Source organism: Gymnoscopelus microlampas (genome assembly GCF_963454915.1).
Source record: "Gymnoscopelus microlampas genome assembly, chromosome: 1".
Taxonomy (NCBI): domain Eukaryota; kingdom Metazoa; phylum Chordata; class Actinopteri; order Myctophiformes; family Myctophidae; genus Gymnoscopelus; species Gymnoscopelus microlampas.
In genome coordinates, this window is record NC_139962.1 from 22,091,096 (window position 1) to 22,111,194 (window position 20,099).

The window sequence follows — 20,099 nt, forward strand, 5'->3', positions numbered from 1 at the left end:
GTGCCTTTAAAATAAAAGTATATATTATTAGTTAAATTGTATAAACATACACTACCATACAGATGTTCTAGTTATATTGTATTAACATACGGATGTGCTAGTTATATTGTATTAACATACTCCACCATACAGATGTACTAGTTATATTGTATTAACATACGGATGTGCTAGTTATATTGTATTAACATACTCCACCATACAGATGTACTAGTTATATTGTTTTAAAATACACTACCAGACAGATTATCTAGTTATATTGTATTAACATACTGAACCATACAGTTGTACTAGTTGTATTGTATTAAAATACACTACCAGACAGATGATCTAGTTATATTGTATACCATACAGATGTACTAGTTATATTGTATTAAAATACACTACCAGACGAGACACCTGCTTTCCCAACGGATCGTATTAACTTCAACTTGGCGACGCCCCTAGTCTCTATATAAACGTTCACGACAGCCTAAGTACAAATATAATTTATGAAAAGGCTACAGTAGTAGTAGTGAAGTCTGATTTTTTTTTACTAATAATCTATTAAGCTACTTATGACTGAAGAGGGTTTTTTTGTACTCTTGGTGTTTTATATGTGGGGATTATCTGCCGCATCTATCCGTTATGAAAGACAATTTGTATCATGAGTAAAAGAGCTAGTCCTTGGGCCAGACCAGATATTTGAGTGGGCAAAAACCTATTGCAAGTAAAACAATTATAAAAAGGTTGTTTGCTGTAGTAAAGGCAGTGTTTGAATCGCCCAAGTCCGTGGCAAAAGCGAGTGTGCCTACCAGACAGATGTTCTAGTTATATTGTATTAACATACTCTACAATAAAGATATACTAGTTATAACCATCCATCTACCTATACTGTGTATACATACAATCCATCATTAGATATCTAATTGTCTGGCTACTGCCAGACCACTCATCCATTCACACCACCAATCTGTCAGTGAAGGATAACAACATATTTGTCTAATCCAGTTTTTATTCTTTTCTCAGCAAAAGAAAAACAATGGAAAGGGGTTTAAGCAAAAAGGGAAAAAACTGAAACAAACCAATAAACAACTTTCCATCTTCCCAATTTCTCATCGCTTTTACAGCTGAAAAGATGCAGCTCTCTACGCTAAAAGTGTCAGTAAATCTGAAACGCAAGAAGGGGTTAAATAAAGTTACAAAATATTCATTCATTATTATTATTGTTATTCCACTTGCTTTTCCTCCTTCCCACTGGTCAACAGGACAACATTGGGCTGAGCAATTACCCAAAATAACTCACAATATTTTGAACCAATGACCGACCTAATCTAGTAGGTAATAATCGTGAAGAAAAATTGTGAAAATAGCAGATCTACAAGCTCTCACGGTGTGACGTGTAGTGAACCTGCAGCTTTGCCATTTTGACTATTAAAAATATGTATATATATATATATGTTGTTAATTTAAACATTAATCATAATCGAGGCAAAGGTTTGAACTGGTGATTTGAAGTCATATCGCCCAGCCAAGTCACACTACAGTTGGCATGGAGTCTGCCCACCTCCCCCACGCCCCCACCTTTCCCCCATGTCTGCTCCGGAGGAATGAGAAAGACAAAAAAGGAAGGGGGACTGGGACTGGGTGGTAGAGAATAAAGAAAAAACAGAGCGATCAATAACATGGGAAGATGAGAGAGGGAAGGAGAAAGGCAGGGGAGGGGGGGGTGCAAACAGAGTCTGCAGTGTCGGTTGGAAATTAAAAGATGGTGGTGGTGAGAGAGAGGGAGATAGCTTTATGAGATGGGAGCGAGGGCTATGAGAGGTGGAATCTCATTTTGAGGGTAGCATTGAGCTTCCTAAGGCCAAAACTAAAGAACAAAAAAAGAAAAGATAAATATTTTTCAAACAGTGGTGGCTGCAGGGAAATGAGGACCTTGACTAAGACATCATGGATAGTAAGGAGAGACCTGGACTACATTTAGCATTAGGGCTGGGCAATTAAATTAAAATATATCAGATATAACAGATATTTAGAACTTAATCTTACTCATGTAGGTTAATCTAATAATCGAGAACAAAAAAAAAAGAATTGTCGATCAACAAAAAAAAAAGAAAATCTATTTGTTTTTACCACCAATTAAATTGATTAGTCTGATTAACCATTTACTCCTGTATTATACTTTGTTTTACAATGGTGGCGTACAAAACAAGTGAACATAGCCAAACCTACAAGCTCAGTATGCGTCGCATCGTGACATAATGTGAGCTTGTAGATCCTTTCCAGTAATATCGCCCAGCCCTAGTAAGCATCATCATCCCATAGGGGAAAATTGGAGTGTAATTCTGTCCCACCAGTGTACCGCTCGCTTTCGGGTTTGACTTGCTCATACTCGGGCGTCGAGTATGAGCACGTCGGGTGTCGGGCAGAAACCTCTTATCTCCAGATTTTAACTTTTTGTTTTTTCGTAAATGAACGCCGTACTTGATCATACTACAGCGTCACACAAAAGCATCAAAAGTAGCAGTTCCGCAAGATCGAGCTTACAGATCTGCTACTTAAGCTATTTTTGTATTTGAAGTAACAGTAACAGTTTTGGACATATGAGAGGTTTCCGCCCGAAAGATTATAAAAGTGTGACTGCATTTGTAGAAGAACAGTTCTTTGTGTGCGTGGACATAATGCAAACATGTCCTCTCCAAACAGAAACCTCATTTAGCACAGTTCCACAGGTCATTTTTGCACCCTCCATTCCCTTATCCGTCGTCCAGCACCCGTAATGGAAATATTTGGGAGGGTGTTACGTTTTTTGGGGGGTGGGAGGGAGGGCGACGACCCCAGAAAGGGAAGTAAGGGACAGTGAAGCATGATTTATACTTTCTCGTACAATCGTGATACAAAAAAACGAAAATAGCTGATCTACAAGCTCGCACAATGTTTCATTGCGAGTAGGGCTGCAACTATGGATTATTTACTTAGCGATTATTCTACCGATTAGTTTTTTGATTAATCGAAATTGGCTATGCACTTAACTATCTTATACTTCACCTCACAAGAGTATGAAAATAACTGATGTACAAGCTCACATCGCATCATGATACGACATGTTGTAATACCATGCTCATAACAGGTAAAGATTATTAATCGATTATTTTATTAACTTATCGATTAGCAATATTATTTTATAATCAATCAATTTGATTACCTGTTGCACCCCTAGTTGTGAGCTTATAGATCTGTTATTTTCGGAATGCAACAACGTCGCACAACTGTCGACAATAAATGAGACGCGACGGAGGGGGGAGACAGAGACGGGACAAGACAGAACGGTAAGGAAGATCAGTTCGCTGTTCCAAACATGACGAGCGTCCATTTGCAAGTCCAGGTCCAAAGGTAGATATTTAAAAAAACAAAAAGCATAAGCGGGAGGGGCTTAAGTCGCATTATACCACAGAAGTGAGACGGTTGCGGATTTGAGGCCGAATCACAGCCTAGGTCATTCATCGTTATTAGTTTCCCCCTCCCATCTCTCAGGTCACTTTCCACTGTGTGCCGTTCAGTGGAGCTCAAAACAACCATAGTCTTCTTTTATCTTAAACAACACAGGAAAAGGGAGGAAGGCGGGACTAACAGGAAGGTGGGAGTGTCCAGTGTCCTCTGGTGAAAAACAACCCAAAAAAAGTGGCGGTGTAGGCAGAGGTGCAGAAAAGGAGGCGGGCTTTGATATTCCCATAACCTGAGGTGGCATTGTTGTGTAGTGTTGTGTGTATATTTTCCCAGACTGTGCGCGTGTGTGTATTTGTATTACTATACTTGTGAGGGCCAAATTTATAGCAGAATTTGAGAAATACACATTGTGAGGACAATTACCTCAGTCCCCCTCACTGTGTGTGTGTGTGTGTGTGTGTGTGTGTGTGTGTGTGTGTGTGTGCGTGTGTGTGTGTTGTGGACGTAGCCTGGCAAGTGACAGAGGGAACTCTTATTCACAATGACATAGAGCAGGATGATGATGAAACTGTGATTTTGTGTTTGTTGGTGTATAAGACACTGATTTTAAAAGGTGCGTTTGGCTACGCAGTCCAACGTTATGAGGTAAAGAGCCCAGATCTGCAAAACGACGTGTCCTCCACCCATGTCCTCCCTCCCACGTGTGTGTGTGTGTGTGTGTGTGTGTGTGTGTGTGTCTCTGAGGTAAAGAGCAAACTGTCTGAAACGGGCTTCAGGGGCAACAGTTTGTACAAAGCGCTAGCGCTAGGTCTCCTCTCACACTCCTGACATTTGTGTCTTTTCAGGAGCCTCTCTCAAAAAAAAAAACACAAGTTGTGCACAAAGCATACGTATATAGATTTCCTTTCCTTCCATTCTGTCACTCTGGTTATCCCGGGGGGGCTTTGGTTTCCCCCTGAAGGCATCTTAAAACAGCAAGGATGTGATCAGGAACAAAAAGAAAAACCAGAGCGCAGTTAAAAAAAAAAACACAGGACGTCAGAAATCCTTTTCTTTTTTTTAGGGGGGGGGGGGGGGGGTTGAAGGAGTGGAGAGGTGGGGGTCTGGAAGAACCACAGACAAAATCTGAAGGAGAAAATTGGGAAGGAAATAGAACAGTGGTTGTCAAACGTTTTAATTTCAAGGACCTCCTTAACTCTGGGAGTGTAAAAAATCTTCCATTTCTACACTCTCAGAGGGTCAGACCTGTAAGGGTCCATTTGGAATCCCTTCAAGGGTCCCTGGACTCCCCCTTTGGGAACCACTGAAATAGAAAATAAGATCACATCCCTGTTAGCAAGTTAGCAACACCATCTTGGCACTGAAGATGCCTTTTTGGGGGGGAAAGGGGGGAGGTTCAAGAGCATTCCTCCCCGATGCGCTGGCAGGAGCGGCCCACTTTGCGGTCCAACTTGACCATCTTGAGGACGGCCTCCTGGCGCCCGCGGCCCAGGTGGTCAAACATACAGTCGTGCTGCTCAGGGAGCCGGTGCAGCATGCAGAAGACGTAGCCTGGAAAGTGACAAGAGGGAACTCGTTAATTCACAATCACATAGAGCAGGGGGATGATGACCAGTGGTGGAAAAAGTACCCAAATATTTTACTTAAGTAAAAGTACCAATACTGCAAATGCAGGAATACTATGTTACAAGTATCGAAAGTACAAGTACTCGTTACGCAGAATGTTTTCAAATGTATAAAATTCATATCCTTTGAAAATCAACGTATCGTGAGCTTGTAGATTGGCTATTTTCAAATGGCGGAAATGTAAATAGGGCTGAAGTGGTTAATGAGTGGTTTGCAATAATAATGAAAATCTGCAAAGTAACTAAAGTTTTCAAATAATTGTAGTGGAGTAATGTAAATAGTCAAGTAAAGTAAAAATACGTCAAAATTGTACTTAACTCTTTGACTGCCAGAGTACTTTCATGAAGTACTCCCCAGTGCCAGCGATTTTCGTTTTTGTCTTTTTGTTATTTAAATTAATTTAAGTTTGTCTGGATAGAGTTTCAAACACACACCACAGACGGCCAGCAGAGAGCAGCAGATCCACACGTTGGTATACTCGCTCACTCACTCGACCCCCTCCAAACAGGATCACATGACCTTAGTCATATCCGGATGTTGTCTCAGATCTGCAATCGGCCTGCAGTACGATGTGATACACGACGCAGATGACTGTTCGTCATCCAGACCAAAGAAAATAGAACTAGAGGTCTCCGTGCTTTTTTTATACTGTGTGAAAAAACGTGTGTTTCCCTATTCTCGCCTAAAATGCCTAAAAAAGAAAACCAGAAACCGGAAACGGAATCTGCGTCATGAATCTGGATCCGGGTGAGTGTGAAAAAAAAAAAAACAGTATCTGATGGTGAAATATAAACAGAACAGCGCGATCACAGATTAAACAATGAAAACGCGTCTAACGCGTCTAACGTGTTGATGGCGTGGGTGGATTAAGTAGCAATTGACGCGTTTTCGAGTCAGTGGCGTTAAAAGAGTTAAGTTCAGTACTTAGTTACTTTACACCACTGATGATGACACTGTGACTTTGTGTTTGTTGTTCTACATAGTGTGGGCTATGCTGAGGATGACAGACTACTGTATGCTACTGTATACTAATGTTGCTTCATTGTTGATGGTGCTTTTTTGTGATATTATTCCTGTACTGTATCGGTGGTATCTTACAGTACTTATCTCTGTAACTCAGTCTGAGGGTCTACAAATGGAAGAAAAAAACTCATCTTTGGGACCCCAATTTACACTTTGTTAAGTTAACTCTGAAAGTGTACACATGGAACCAAATGGACCCGTTAAGGTTCCATTTAGTTCCATTTGTACACTCTCAGAGTAACAGATCTGTAAAGGTCCAGTTGGATCCTCTGGTGGTCCCCGAACCCGACGTTGAGAATCAGTGATATATCGTATGAAGTCAACCCTCTCATCATTATGGACAGAGCCTACAAGGCAAACAGTGCCCAAATAAAGTTAACAGACGTCTGTCAGTATGGAAATGTTTGTCCTTATCAGCTACCGTTTCAGAACAATGTCTTTTGTGTATTTTAAAAGCCAAGCCATTAAAAACTTAACTGGGGTTTATATGTATAATCCAAACCAAATCCTCACTTAATTATATTCATCTTTGTCCCTAAGGGCTCACTGATCAAAAGTACCAAATGTGATATATCTTAAATAAAAGTAATCCAAGTTGGGCATATTGTCGAGTGAAGTGCACTGTTTACTTTCCGCTACCTTTGTTGCTCAGATAAACATTGTATAGTTCTGGAAGGGAGAAAACAATCATATTTTCAACATATGGAGATGGTGGGTAAGTTAGTTTTAGTTTAAGTCCCATTCCCAAGTGGTTTAAATCCTCGGAAAAGTAAAACTATGATCAATAGATGCATTTTTCTTCCTCCCAAAACATCCCTAAAGTAGCTTTACATTACCTTTATATTTGCTAAATTCTTACCCTAATTTAGTATTCCATATCCTATGACTTATCCATACGTTCGTATACCTATTGTTAATAACAATAGGTAAGGGCACTCCCCTCTCCCTTAACTTACTACCCTTCTTTTATGGATGGCACTGAGGTTAGTCTGTCTGTAAGTGTGTCCAGACACCACATTTATTGTGGACACTGCAAATTGGATAACATAGAACTTGACAGTTGTTTTGCACTTTCTGAAATATTTAACTTTGTGAAATTCAAAGGATCAGAGTCAAGCAGGAACCATGCCCAAATATGGAGTCATAAGTCATGGATACATCATAGACAACTACCGGCACTGCCAGTTGTCTATGATGTATGCATATGGCCAGTTGGCCACACTATGATCCCTGGCGTAACAGTTCCTAGCCAGGAAAACCGTGCTCTGCCTTTGTCTGCATGTACAGTAAGCGAACAACAGTGGCCAAATCCTCATCTCAATCTCCTGACAACTCTCACTCCGCCCCGCAGTGCCGACAGGAATACTCGTTAAGCTTGGAGAGAGGGAGCTCGTTAGCTCTCGCCGTCTTAAATTCATTAATTAATGTGCACGATAATGCTGCTCAGCGCTTGTTGAGTGCTGATTAAATGTCACCGCGAAATTAAAGTCTGGGAAAAATTACAGAGGGCCCGAGCGACCCAGGATAGAACAAAAAAGCCGCAACAGTAGGGGAATTGGCACAGGACAGGAGGATGACATTGGGCCCCGAACCAGAGGGGGCAGTACAGAGTCAGGATATGATTGGAATGATACAGTATGTCCAATAGGAACTGATGCAGAGACACACAAGTGGTTAACTTGACCACAGTGTCAAGGTACGGGGAAAAAAATAACCTATGTTCCAGTGGATCCAGTGCAGTTACTAGTCACAAACAGTTAATTAATGCCCTACTTTGTCATACTACAGCGTCAAATAAAAGTAGCAAAAATAGACGATCTACGAGCTCACAACACATTGTGAGTTTCATTGTACGATGGTGCAGTGCAGTTAGAATAGCCGATGTACAATCTCTGAACACATCGCGTCGTGATGCGTTGTGAGCTCGCAGATAGTTAGATGTTCACATAATGAATGACATGCCCTGAAATGGTTGTAAGTGGTTAACCACTTAAACCCTCTATACTTTGTAAACTGGACATGAGTTGCATCTTTACTTGGTAAACTCTACACCAGATCCAACAAAAGCCAAAAACAGCGTTATTTTTGGTAAATGTTCCCCCCAGTATAGGGATACTGGGGTTCAAGTGGTTAAAACTGCCATCTGCTGCAGCCAGTTTGCATTTCTCTTGGTAAGTCAGATTTACTGACACAAAATAATGGATTGAAAGCAACGCGCTGTGTCCATGGACCCCCTGGGAATGGTTTCACGGTCCCATGCCCCACTTTACTGTGGGTTCAGCTGTACCAGCACACAAGATGGAGAGCTAGACAAGGTTACATGCACAGAGCTGCTGATAAGCATGCACACAAACAAACATAAAACACAAACCTTGTATGTCCAAAACTGTGACTTTTCAGGAAATAAGTGTTTATCTATAAAAAGCCACAGACAGACTTAACCACTTTCACTTAAAAACACGTTTGAAAATAGCCAGACTACAAGCTCACAATGCTTCGCATCGCATTTTTGCGCGACACTCTTATATGACGAGGTGGGGCATTAATGTATGAAAAACATTAAAAGGGTGAAATGTGGCGATAAAAGGTTTCTGCCCGACTGCAAGAATATACACTTTAAGTGTCTCATTCACTAACACACTGTAGTTCCAATATGCAAGCTGTCGGGCACGAGATGGAAGGCTGGAAGCAACTTCAATAGTTTTACTGATAAAAAGCATGTAAAGACACACACACACACACACACACACACACACACACACAGACACACACACACACACACACAGAGCCTAATTAGCCAACGACGGATTGTCTCGTATTGAATGTGATTGTACTGTATTAGAAGCACAGATTAAACTATCCTTTCTACCCATTCACACGCTGAAGAGCATCCATACATATTCAACTAATTATCAGACCCAGTTAGCTTCCAATCCATAGACAAACCCTCCACAACACTATTAGCAAAGTAATCAGCAATTACTGCCGCAGTCAGAAATCACTCTAACTGCTACTATTATCCCACTCGGTCCCAAAGAAATATGTTTTCATACTGTGCGTTCCACTATTAAGTACGCATAGAAATCAATTGGCCTGTGGATTCAGTGACTCTTGGTTAAATATATTTTTTAAAAAGGTACGTCAATTTCCCATTTGGCTGCAAATAGTATGGCAGTTAGCGGTGCAGACCGCTGTCTTTTTAAGCACTTTAATTTGGATGCAAACAGGTTGATTACTACACCGCATATTGGTTAAAGTGCATTAGTGTTTGTGGTAATTGGCTTATGCTTTATGTGAGAAGTGTAAACAGTTCAGGCCTGTGGTAGAGTTCCCCTGAGGCTAGTAAAAGCACTGTGCTCATCAACATTTCCAAACACACAAAACAACTTAACAAGCCTGAATTTCTACAGTACGTGCGTGCGTGTAATTGCATTTATGCATGAACAAAAATAACCTTGGTTATAGTTCTACTGTAAGTCTATATTAACCACTGAAGCCCTATATCATTCGTCCTACGATGAATAGTAAAAATAGACAAGCTCCCAACATGTAGCATACTTATAGATCAAACATTTTTGCTATTTTCTGACGTTCAGTATCTTTTTTTTCTTCTTTATATTTTGACTACCAGGTATGTACAGTACATACCCGTATATACATGTCCTAAATAGGGATGGCAAGTTTAATGTGATTTAGTCAATGTGTTAGGTGCTACTAAAATAACTCCAGGATGACAAACTCTAATTTATGTTTCACCATTTTAGCTGATCGAGCGAGCGAGCAAGGAAATGTGTGTGTTTATGTGAGTGAGTGAGGCTGGGCAATTAACCAAAAATATATCAAAACAATCAATCAAAGTGTCAATAGAGACAAAAACATTCTAATAGTTTTTTATAAATCGACTAAATCGATTAGTTTGATTAACCACTTACCCGTGTGTTATACTTCATTGTACAATGGCGGGCGGCATACAAATACATTGAAAACAGCCGATCTACAAACTCACAACAAGGTCAACTTGTAGATCAGCCATTTTCACTATTTTTTACTTTTGTTAAATAATCATTCATTTATCATAATCGAGGCAAAAGTAATGATTGTACTTTTGATTTGAAGTTATATCACCCAGCCCTGTGTGTGTGTGTGTGTGTGTGTGTGTGTGTGTGTGTGTGTGTGTGTGTGTGTGTGTGTGTGTGTAGCAGTGTTTACCACAGCGACAGGAGCCCAGTTCTTGCTGTACCAGCTCCAGTTTGGTTTGGCAGCGATGGCAGCGCCTGCGACTCCGTTGTTTGGAACCGCTGCGAGATGATGATGATGATGAAGAAGACGACGATGTGGATGAAGTCTCCTCAGCCCCTGGCACCTCGCCAACTCTCACCCGCTTCTCCGGGGAAGCGTCGCTCTCTGACTCAGAGCCTGGACGTACACATTCAGCCACACACACACACAAATGCAAAAGCAACACATTATTTATTGTTGAAAATGTATTGTTGAAAAGGCAGCAGGAGGATATTGAGCGCTTGAATCCTATTCTGGGTCGAACGTTTGGCAAAAAATAGCTGATCTACAAGGTCACAGCCTGTCGCAATTGTAGTTCAGCAATTTTCGGCAAATAAGGAAATACTTTTAAATACATTTGTCAACATGTTTCACAAGACAGCGATAGCCAGCCAGGTAGACTGTTCAATATGCTTCCACTTGCCCTATTGCACGGGCCTTATCCTGAAGGGACAAACGTGGCATCTTTCCATGCCAGCAGGTGTGTGATGACAGGTCACTCAAAACAAGAGCGAGTGTGTGTGTGTATATATATATATATACATATACATATATATACATACACAAACTGAACCGTTGCATTGCTTTTAAAATGTATTACACAGTAATTATTGAACTGAAGCTCGACTTAATTTTCTTTTATCGCAAATCAAATCGCAATATCGGTCCGAAAAATCCCAATTCGACATTTTCACAAAATGGTTCAGCCCTAGTGCATATTGCTACTTTTACTGGCTGAGTGGAAATTCAACTCTGCTTTTCCCATCAATCCTGCACACCCCCCCCCCCCCCCTTTTTTTTCTGGCCCGAGCAGCGAACACAGATCAGCGCTCGATAAGTCTCTGAGAACTAGGCCAGGCTGAACAGCCAGATCCTCATGGTCTGCCCAATCGATCCCATGAGTGTGTATGTGAGTGCGTGTGTGTGTCAGTGCTCGCAGTGTGCGTGCCATCTGAAAACTACCTGCTTGCTGTTATCTGGGTGAATCTCTGTGGCCAATCTGCACCGACCGTCCAGCTTAGGGCAGCAACTATACTTGTTGGTAATCAACTCAGTAATCGGTATTGATTATCTTCTATAGATTACTTTTTGGATTAATTGAATAACATTATATCATATTTTTTTAAATTTGGGGCAGAGGTTCTGCTCTCTCTGCTTTCAGGGAGTGTGTAGGCACAGTTTCACGTCGATCGGGCCAACGGTGCCGGACATTAGCCGTTCACAGCCGGACAGACGGACGGACGGATGGACGGACGGACGGACGGACAGGGTGCAAAACAGTCTCGGCCACGCCTTCGGTCTGGCAGAGACAATAACAGATGTACAGTAGAAGCTCACAACGCATCGAGATGCGACATATTATGAGCTTGTATGTCTGTTATTTACAAATGAATGAATCTAGAAGGATACTGTACAATACACTTCAAGAGTCAATGTAAACTGCAGTTTCCAAATGGCATAATGGAACAATACTTCAATGATCCCATGGTGTGTGTGTGTGTGTGTGTGTGTGTGTGTGTGTGTGTGTGTGTGTGTGTGTGTGTGTGTGTGTGTGTGTGTGTGTGTGTGCACGCAGCATACTTTTTGTGTGTATAGCACAGCGCTCACATGATCCAGCTGCATTACATAAAGGATCAACATCTCAACTCACTGCTGCTGAAGACTGCCAGCTTAGCAGTTTCAAGTAAATCATGTGCATATTGTGTGTGTGTGTGTGTGTGTGTGTGTGTGTGTGTGTGTGTGTGTGTGTGTGTGTGTGTGTGTGTGTGTGTGTGTGTGTGTGTGTGTGTGTGTGTGTGTGTGTGTGTGTGTGCACACGCGTGCATGCGCACACGAATGGGAGTCATGCACACATGTGAGCCATCACCCCAAAGCGTATTACTACAGCCATTATATAAGTTAGTCCTGACTCCTGATAAGTCTAAGCCTATTATGTTATGTTAGTAAGTCTGTGACCCGCACATCCAAAGCCAGCATCATCTGCTTCCAGCAAACGGTTGATTAGCTTCATATTTCTCAAACACACATCCGGCTGAGTGCCCCCACCCCATTCCACCCCACCATCTCATTGCCTCTGGACTCCCCCTGTAAGGCCAATTAACCCAGCAGCAATTTTGGATCAATCCACTGCAGCTGATCCTGACATTTCCTCCATTCCGGCTCCTTAAGTGGAGCTGAAAGGTTCATGCTGCAAACACACATGAACTCGCCGGAACATGGAAATTACAGCCAGACCGATATGGTTTTTTTTGTTTTTTTTTTATGACATCCGTGTCAGCAATTTTGCAACCGCTGGCCGATGTGTCCTGATTTTTTAGCACTTTCAACCTGCCGTCCCCTATTATCTACATTTCTGCACTTTCAAACGCATTCAAAAGTTTTCCAACGCTTTTTAAAAATAGCGGATTACAAGCTCACAGCGTGTCCGCTATTTTTTTTTTCTTTTCCGAAAAATAAAATCGAATCCGGGTTTTTCAAATTTATTGGATTTAGTACTTTCTGACTAAATATCGTTCTAAATATCCGTAATCTGTAGTCTAGGACACCCCAAAAATGTGTTATCCGTCGGGCTCTAATGGAAATGGTTGTTAGGTTCTCTGTTGAAATGTTTGGTTTGTTTCTGTGAGAAGCATGTACCAACTACCAAGTGTTTTTCTTCTAAACATAAAATCAAATCAAAAAGGTTGTGCCAAGGCGTACCTGACTCAAAGGACCGCTTCGTAGGGGTGGAGACTGTGCCTACGGCTGTGTCTGTGCTGGATACCTCTGGAGGAAGGAGAGATGGAAAGGATGAGGGAGGGCAGAGACATGCAGAGGAGATGGACAGGTAAAGGAGAGAGGAATGGAAAATAATGAAAGAGCAAGAGAGGTAGAGGAAGCAATACATGTGTTAACTTTAGGCTCCCCAGGAAAAAAAACGTTGTCTGGTTGATGATTACTGGAGAAGCTTACTTTCCTACAACTTGACAATGGACTATTATTTTGAGGTCCACCGACCGGAAGTCAAGTGCTTGTCCGCCATGACAAGCGTGGTCACGGTAAAATCACAGATAGTTCAGTAAACAAACGCCCAGTACTGCTGTTTTTTAATCTGACATAAGGTACGAACGTAAACAGTGAAGCTTTTCATATGGAACGCTTTATAAGCTGCTTGCTGCATTTGGATATTTTCACACACCGCCTAGTAATTCATTTTCAAAGAGGTGATCGAGCAGGTCACGTCAAAATGTCGCGGCTGTGTCTCATGGCCCCTGGGGGTGACACAGAGGGAAAGAGGTGTTGAATGAGCTGAACTTGAAACAAGCTATTGAATACTTGGAGCGTGAAGGGATGATTGTGATTGGCTGGCTTTAGCTGTACATGCAGGGCGAGCTGTGGGGAAATGTAACTTATAACAGTGGTTCTTAAAGTGGGGTCCTTGAGGGGGTTCCAGGGGGTCCCCAGCTAAATTGGTTATAATCGCATCAAAATCTGTTTAACTACTTTAAACCTGGTCTCAACAGTGAGCTTCTGGAAGTAACAATGTCTTTTATTTTCTCCATAGAGGATTTGAATATCAGCTATAATGCCCTAACAATTTAATGTAGACTTACCACGAGGCTCCCGGTTGTAAAACAATGCTATATGCTCCTGTAGAAGCCACACATCTGTATGCAATCAATCTGGTTTTAAGAAAAACATGTTTAATGCGCGATATCATGGATAAATACTTCACTACCCACAAACATAATGAGTAATAATTCAATACTTTTTTAACATTTCTGGAAAATCTTTGTAATTTTGATTTTTTTAAAAAAAGCAAGTACTTTAACTCAAGTACAAATTTGACTGAGCAACTTTCACCTGTAGTTGACCAGGAGTATCTACACTTTGCCGTAATCAGTGGTGGCCAAAGTTGTGTTCTGACGTCTAGTCTCAGTGGTGCACCGAGATTCAATTGTCTGAACGAAACTATAAGTGGGATTAAATAGGATCAATTTGTAGTTCCAATAATTTAAATGTGCTGCCGGTTAAGACTGTCTCTTCCGCTTTTAAAAAGATGCAAACCTTTTTGTTGCTGGCACTTTGCTGCTGAATGAAAAGTTAAAAGAAAATTTGTTTCCTTATAAAACCAATTGTTTTTCTAGCCACAGTCGGACGATGTTGAATAGCTTTTATCAGTGAACAAAACAAGATTCTCAAGAATTGTTTTTTTAAAGCTTTCATACTTTTTGCTTCCATTAAAAAAAACACTTAACTCATTCACTGCCACTGACGTAAAAAACGTAATTATTTCCAATTACCAAACCTGCCACTGACGTAAAAAACGTAATTTTAGTTTTTTGGGTTCATACACTAGATTGCACTCTCACCCAACTTGTGACAAAATGTGAGGATCCTGTGATCAATAGAAAGCCCAAAATCACGTGAACAACCACTTCATCAAAACAAAGGCAGATCAAAGAAAGTCAAAACCTTTCCCATCATCCGCCATGGTGCTATTCAGCCACCTGTACAGTCGTTCTGGTCGCTGTGACCCATAACACACGATCAGACCAAAAGCCGATCAAAGGGAGCCGTCACCCACGTGATCAAACAACAGCTGATGTGTGTGCATGTGAAATGGTACCAAATGTCACCCTATCAACAACAATGGCGCTGTTCCTCAACTTGAATCTTAGTTTGAGGCACCGTGGACTCTCTGTGAACCGAAACAAGCAATATAAACACCACCTGATCAAAGGATCTAAATCAAAACAGAAGCTTATAAAAGGGAGTGAGCGACGTTACCTTGTGTTCCGCGGAGTAGGTCGTTTTGAGAGAAAGCAAGCCAGTTGAGTTGAGAAGAGAAGAGAAGAGAGAAGTCCATTGATAGTGTGTAGTAGTAGTAGTAGTAGTCTAGTATAGCGTCCAGTCCACATAGTCAGATAGTCAGTTAGTTTTATAGTCTTTAGTTTAGCGTCCATATAGTGTGTAGTAGTAGTAGTAGTTGTTGTCCAGTCCACATAGTCAGATAGTCAGTTAGGTTTATAGTCTTTAGTTTAGCGTCCATATAGTATTTAGTTGTAACGTTCACATAGTCTTTAGTTTATAGCATCCACAGTCTTTAGTTATAGTGTTAGTCTTAGTTAGTCTTTTAGATAGATCTGTTGTCTGTGTGTGTCTTGTCTGTCTTGTGTGTGTGACAAAAAAAAAAAAACCCAAAAAAAAGAGTGTGTGTGTGTGTGTGTGTGTTAGTTAGTACAGTCAGTCAGTCTAGTGTATAGTGTCAGTGTGTAGTGTGAGTTTAGTGATTTTATTTTATTTTGTGAGCTAGTTTAGTCTCTCAAAATGCCGAAGCGCAAACAGCCTGATGGGGGTCTTCCTGTCGCCGATCCACTCGCCGGTTCAAACCGTGGTCGTGGTCGTGGTCGTGGTCCTCGACCCATCGCTGGTCCAGCCCGTGGACCTGGACTGGGACGTGGACGTGCCGGTCCTCCCGGGAATCGAGCGCCTAGACGGGGCCGTGCGCGCGGTGGCCCTCGCCCTGCAGCCAGTGCTTCAGCCCCTGGACCCAGACAGCAGACACTTGATGAGATGTTCCATCGTGCTGTGGTGGACCTTCAGCCAGAGACTGACTCCGATATTTCTGGCGGTGAGGAACCGATGGATCTCTCAGCCCCTCCAGTGCTTGCTGTCCGTCGGAGTGGCAGGCCCAAGGCAACCCGGCGAGAAATCGCAGAGTCTCCGTACAACTCCCAAAGATCTCATTCTGACCCGTCGTCTTCAGATGAGGAGTTGCACGAGCTGTGGGTCCCGAGGAGAGCCGACGTAGTTGATTCGAGAGGTATGTACATTTGATATCGTTTTTGAGATGAAATGAATGTATTATACTGTACATCACTCTGGTTGATGATAGTGTCTGCTAAAGCCTAAATGGTAAATGGATTTTATTCTCGTGTGCATTCACTAGCCCTGAGTAATGGTGCAACTTGTTCCTGGTTTTTGAATCGTCTCTATTTACATCCCATACATCTACATAAACCTTCGGATTTCAAATATAAAAGCCTTACCCCACTGCCAAGGATGTAACAAGATAAACGCCTGGGTCTATGTACCCGTATTTTCCATATTGTACAATACAAAGCATTATAATCCGATCGGTAGCCATTTGCTCAGAATTTTCACAACTACGCGACCCTATCAGTTGAGAGGTGTAATTGCACTCTGATACATTATAGCTCTATGAGAAAATGGCCGCCGATTGGATTAGAATGCTTTTTATTGAACAATACGTAAAAAACGGGTACTTCTGAGGGCCCGTACACAATTGTAACATCCATGGCCATGGGGTGTGTATTTTATATTTGAAATTTGAACGTTCATAGATGCATAGGTTGTAAATGGAGACTATTCAAAAAAACGGGAACACGTTGCTCCATGACGCTTGAAAGACGACCGTCAAGGCTATATATTTACCAAACTCTTTTATTGTCATTTTAGACTCTGAATCAGATGGCGAGAGGGCAACATCCAATATCATCAACTTGTCACATGATGGCAGTGGAGGTGAGCTTATTATTTTTGTCTGTTTTTTCAATGCTTTTTATTGTTTACGAAGCTAAAATCAATGTTGCCAGATTCTGTGAGAGAAACAAGCAACCAGGTCTAGGAAAACGACCCAAAAACTCTTGTGAGCTTGTAGATCTGCTATTTTCAATAAAATATTGGGGGGAAACTTATAAAACAAGCAGCCCTGGCAACACTGGCTGGGGGGTGTAAAAATAATTGTTTTTATTTTGTATCAAGCATCATAAAGCTGGGTGTGTAAAAATATGTTTACCATACTATCATAATAGTAACTATTTGATATTTTCCTCTGATTACAGATGCAGAGGTGAGTAACCCTGTGGACGAACCCTTATCTCCAACTGTTGCTCCAACTGTTGGCAGAACCAGTGGAGGTAAGACAAGTTTATTTTTCTAATCACAATTCAATTCAATGGGCTTTATTGGCATGAGAAAACATACATTTACATTGCCAACACACTTACACACAAATACAAAAAATGTATTAGAAATGTATATGTATTTTATGGTAAAATTATGTCTTTCTATAATTTACAGGACGTGGGCGGCGTGGCAAGGTCCCTCTTGTGTGGCATTCCATGGAGGAGAAGGATTGGCGCCCCTTGGACTTCCCATTCACCCAAATTCCTGGTCCACTGAGCAGTGCTGCAGACCTTCAGTCAGATCAAGCAGTGGAGTTCTTCCAGTTGTTCCTGACTGATGAACTGCTAACACAGATCGTGGAACAAACTAACATATATGCAACAGCGTGCATTGCGAAGATCGACCTGCCATCAGTGCCATTCTCTAGAGTCAATGCATGGCAGCCTCTCACAGTGGAGGAGCTCAAGGTCTTCTTGGGCCTCTTGTTCCTTACTGGGCTGATGCACAAACCGGAGCTGGAACTCTACTGGGCTCAGGATGAAATGCAGGCTACGCCCTATTTCAGCAAGATAATGCCGCGAAATAGGTTTCAAATCATCCTCCGATTCCTCCACTTCAGCGATGCCAGAGATACTGGTAAAGACAGACTGTTCAAAATCCGCCCAGTCTTAGACTACATTGTGGACAAGTTCCAGGAGCTGTATCAGCCATCACAGAATATCTCCATCGATGAGGGCACGCTCCTGTGGAGAGGAAGATTGAGCTTCCGGGTCTACAATCCACAAAAGCCGATTAGATATGGGATCAAGTCGTACATCCTGTGTGATTCGGACACAGGGTATTGCTACAACATGAGGCCATACTGTGGAACATATGTCTCCCTTGCCGACACTATTACCAAACTCCTAGGTTCTCTAAAGGGTAAAGGGTACCGTCTATTTATGGACAACTTTTATAACTCGGTGACCATGTGTGAGAACCTCCAGAAAGTGAACACTCACGTATGCGGGACACTGAGGAGGACGAGGGGTGCACCACAGGAGATTGAGGAGGCTACCTGTTCCAGCCTGGGCACGGAGGGAAGACTTGTTCGCCACACAAAGGACCCCAGAGTGATGGTGATGGCGTTTCGGGACACGAACGTGGTCCGGATGATCTCAACGTTCCACCCAGACAAGATGGGAGAGGTCAGTGTGTGGCGGAAACGCCGTCAGTCAGTGCCCGCTGGCCGAGTGACAAAGGAGAAGCCCGTCTGTGTCATTGAATACAATCATTCAATGAATGGAGTGGACAAGCTGGACCAGTCCATTTCCTATTACCCCTTCACCAGGAAGTCCAGCAAGTGGACGAACAAGTTTGTGATTTATATGTTTGAAATCTGCATGGCCAATGCATTCGTCTTGTACAAACAGAAAAACCCAGAGGGCAGCTGCAAGACAATGCTGGAATTCACACAAAGCGTCTGCAGGGCATGGACCACCATCCAGAGACGGCCTCCACGTGATCCTAGTGCACCCAGAAACACCGACCCTCAAACCAGGCTCTGTGCAAACATTCCACCGCTGCCAACATCACATGTGCCTGTTCTCCTACAGCCCACCAAGAAAAAACAGCACCCCACTCGGCGCTGCAGGGTTTGTGGCAGAGGCAGAGATGGAGAACCTCGCCACGAGACGTCATACCATTGTCCTGTTTGTCATGTTCCTCTGCACAAAAAGTGCTTTGCACTCTTCCACACAGCCCCAGAGTATGCTGCTGAGAGACGCTGAACACACACACACACACACACACACACACACACACACACACACACACACACACACACACACACACACACACACTTACTTTCTTAGTATAGGCCTACCTTGTATATATTGTATTATGTCTCATATCATTCATTTGCAGGGAAACACTCCCATGTATTCAATAAATATGCCTTGTATTTCGGCTGATTCAAATGTCTGTTTCTAGAGTGTATTTGCTTATTTGGGCTTGTTTCTAAAGTGTAATTTGATCTGTAACTCTAGGTGTGTACACATTGAATCCAAATAGACCCTCACTGGTCCATTTGGTTTCATTTGTACACGCTCAGAAAATCCACTGTCTAACACACACACACGGAAGATGGGATTGCAAATTTATTTTGTGGCAGAGGCAGAGAAGAAAAACCTCGCAAAGAGATGACGTACAAGTGTCCAGTTTGTAATTGTTGCTTTGCACTTTTCCACACAGCGGAAGAGTGTGCTACTGAGAAACGCTGAAAACACACTTGCTTAGTATAGGCCTACTCTTCTACCTTGTATGTATTGTATTTGTCATGTCTCATACCATTCATTTGCAGGGAAACACTCCCATGTATTCAATAAATATGCCTTGTATTGTGGCTGATTCAAATGTCTGTTTCTAAAATGTATTTGCTTATTTGGTCTAACTCTAGGTGTGTGTACAAATGAAACCATATGGTTTGTACACTATAGCTATGCTGAGCACTAAAACAGAGTATAGATAGATATATATTGATGACCCCTGATAGAGACCATATATAGAATATATGACATGCAGACAGCACTGAGGTCAGTTGATGTTTTCTGTCATTGCTACCTGTATACACTATACATTATGTGACTGAAAGATTCACGTCTAAGCAAAATAGAAGCTTATTTGGGCTTATTATTTGGTAGTGTGTACAAATGGAACCAAACGTGTCCATTTGGTTTCATTTGTACACACTGCATGGATCAGTCTAACACTGATCCATGCAAAATGTCCTTGAGCAAGATGCTGAACCAGTTTCCTCCGCAGTTACTTTTCTATGCCACTTGATGTCACTGTAG

The 20,099-nt window shown here is 42.0% G+C and overlaps 1 protein-coding gene across 2 annotated transcripts in view; it reads right to left on the reverse strand.

Annotated features, from left to right (window-relative positions):
• Window positions 1-979: 979 nt before the first annotated feature.
• The window catches only part of LOC311047208 (AN1-type zinc finger protein 3 homolog), a 38,431-nt gene continuing 19,311 nt past the window's right edge, over window positions 980-20,099 (reverse strand). Inside the window, exons 4-7 of one of the 2 annotated variants that reach the window (XR_014600946.1) lie at window positions 13,054-13,119; window positions 10,285-10,491; window positions 4,672-4,977; window positions 980-4,551 (exon numbers count right to left, since the gene is read on the reverse strand). Coding sequence is in view for 1 of the 2 variants with exons in the window: in XM_084059855.1 (XP_083915981.1) it covers window positions 4,823-4,977; window positions 10,285-10,491; window positions 13,054-13,119 (428 nt within the window). In the remaining variant the exon portion in view is untranslated. Of the gene's footprint in view, window positions 4,978-10,284; window positions 10,492-13,053; window positions 13,120-20,099 lie in introns of both variants that reach the window. The other variant, XM_084059855.1, reaches the window with a different exon arrangement.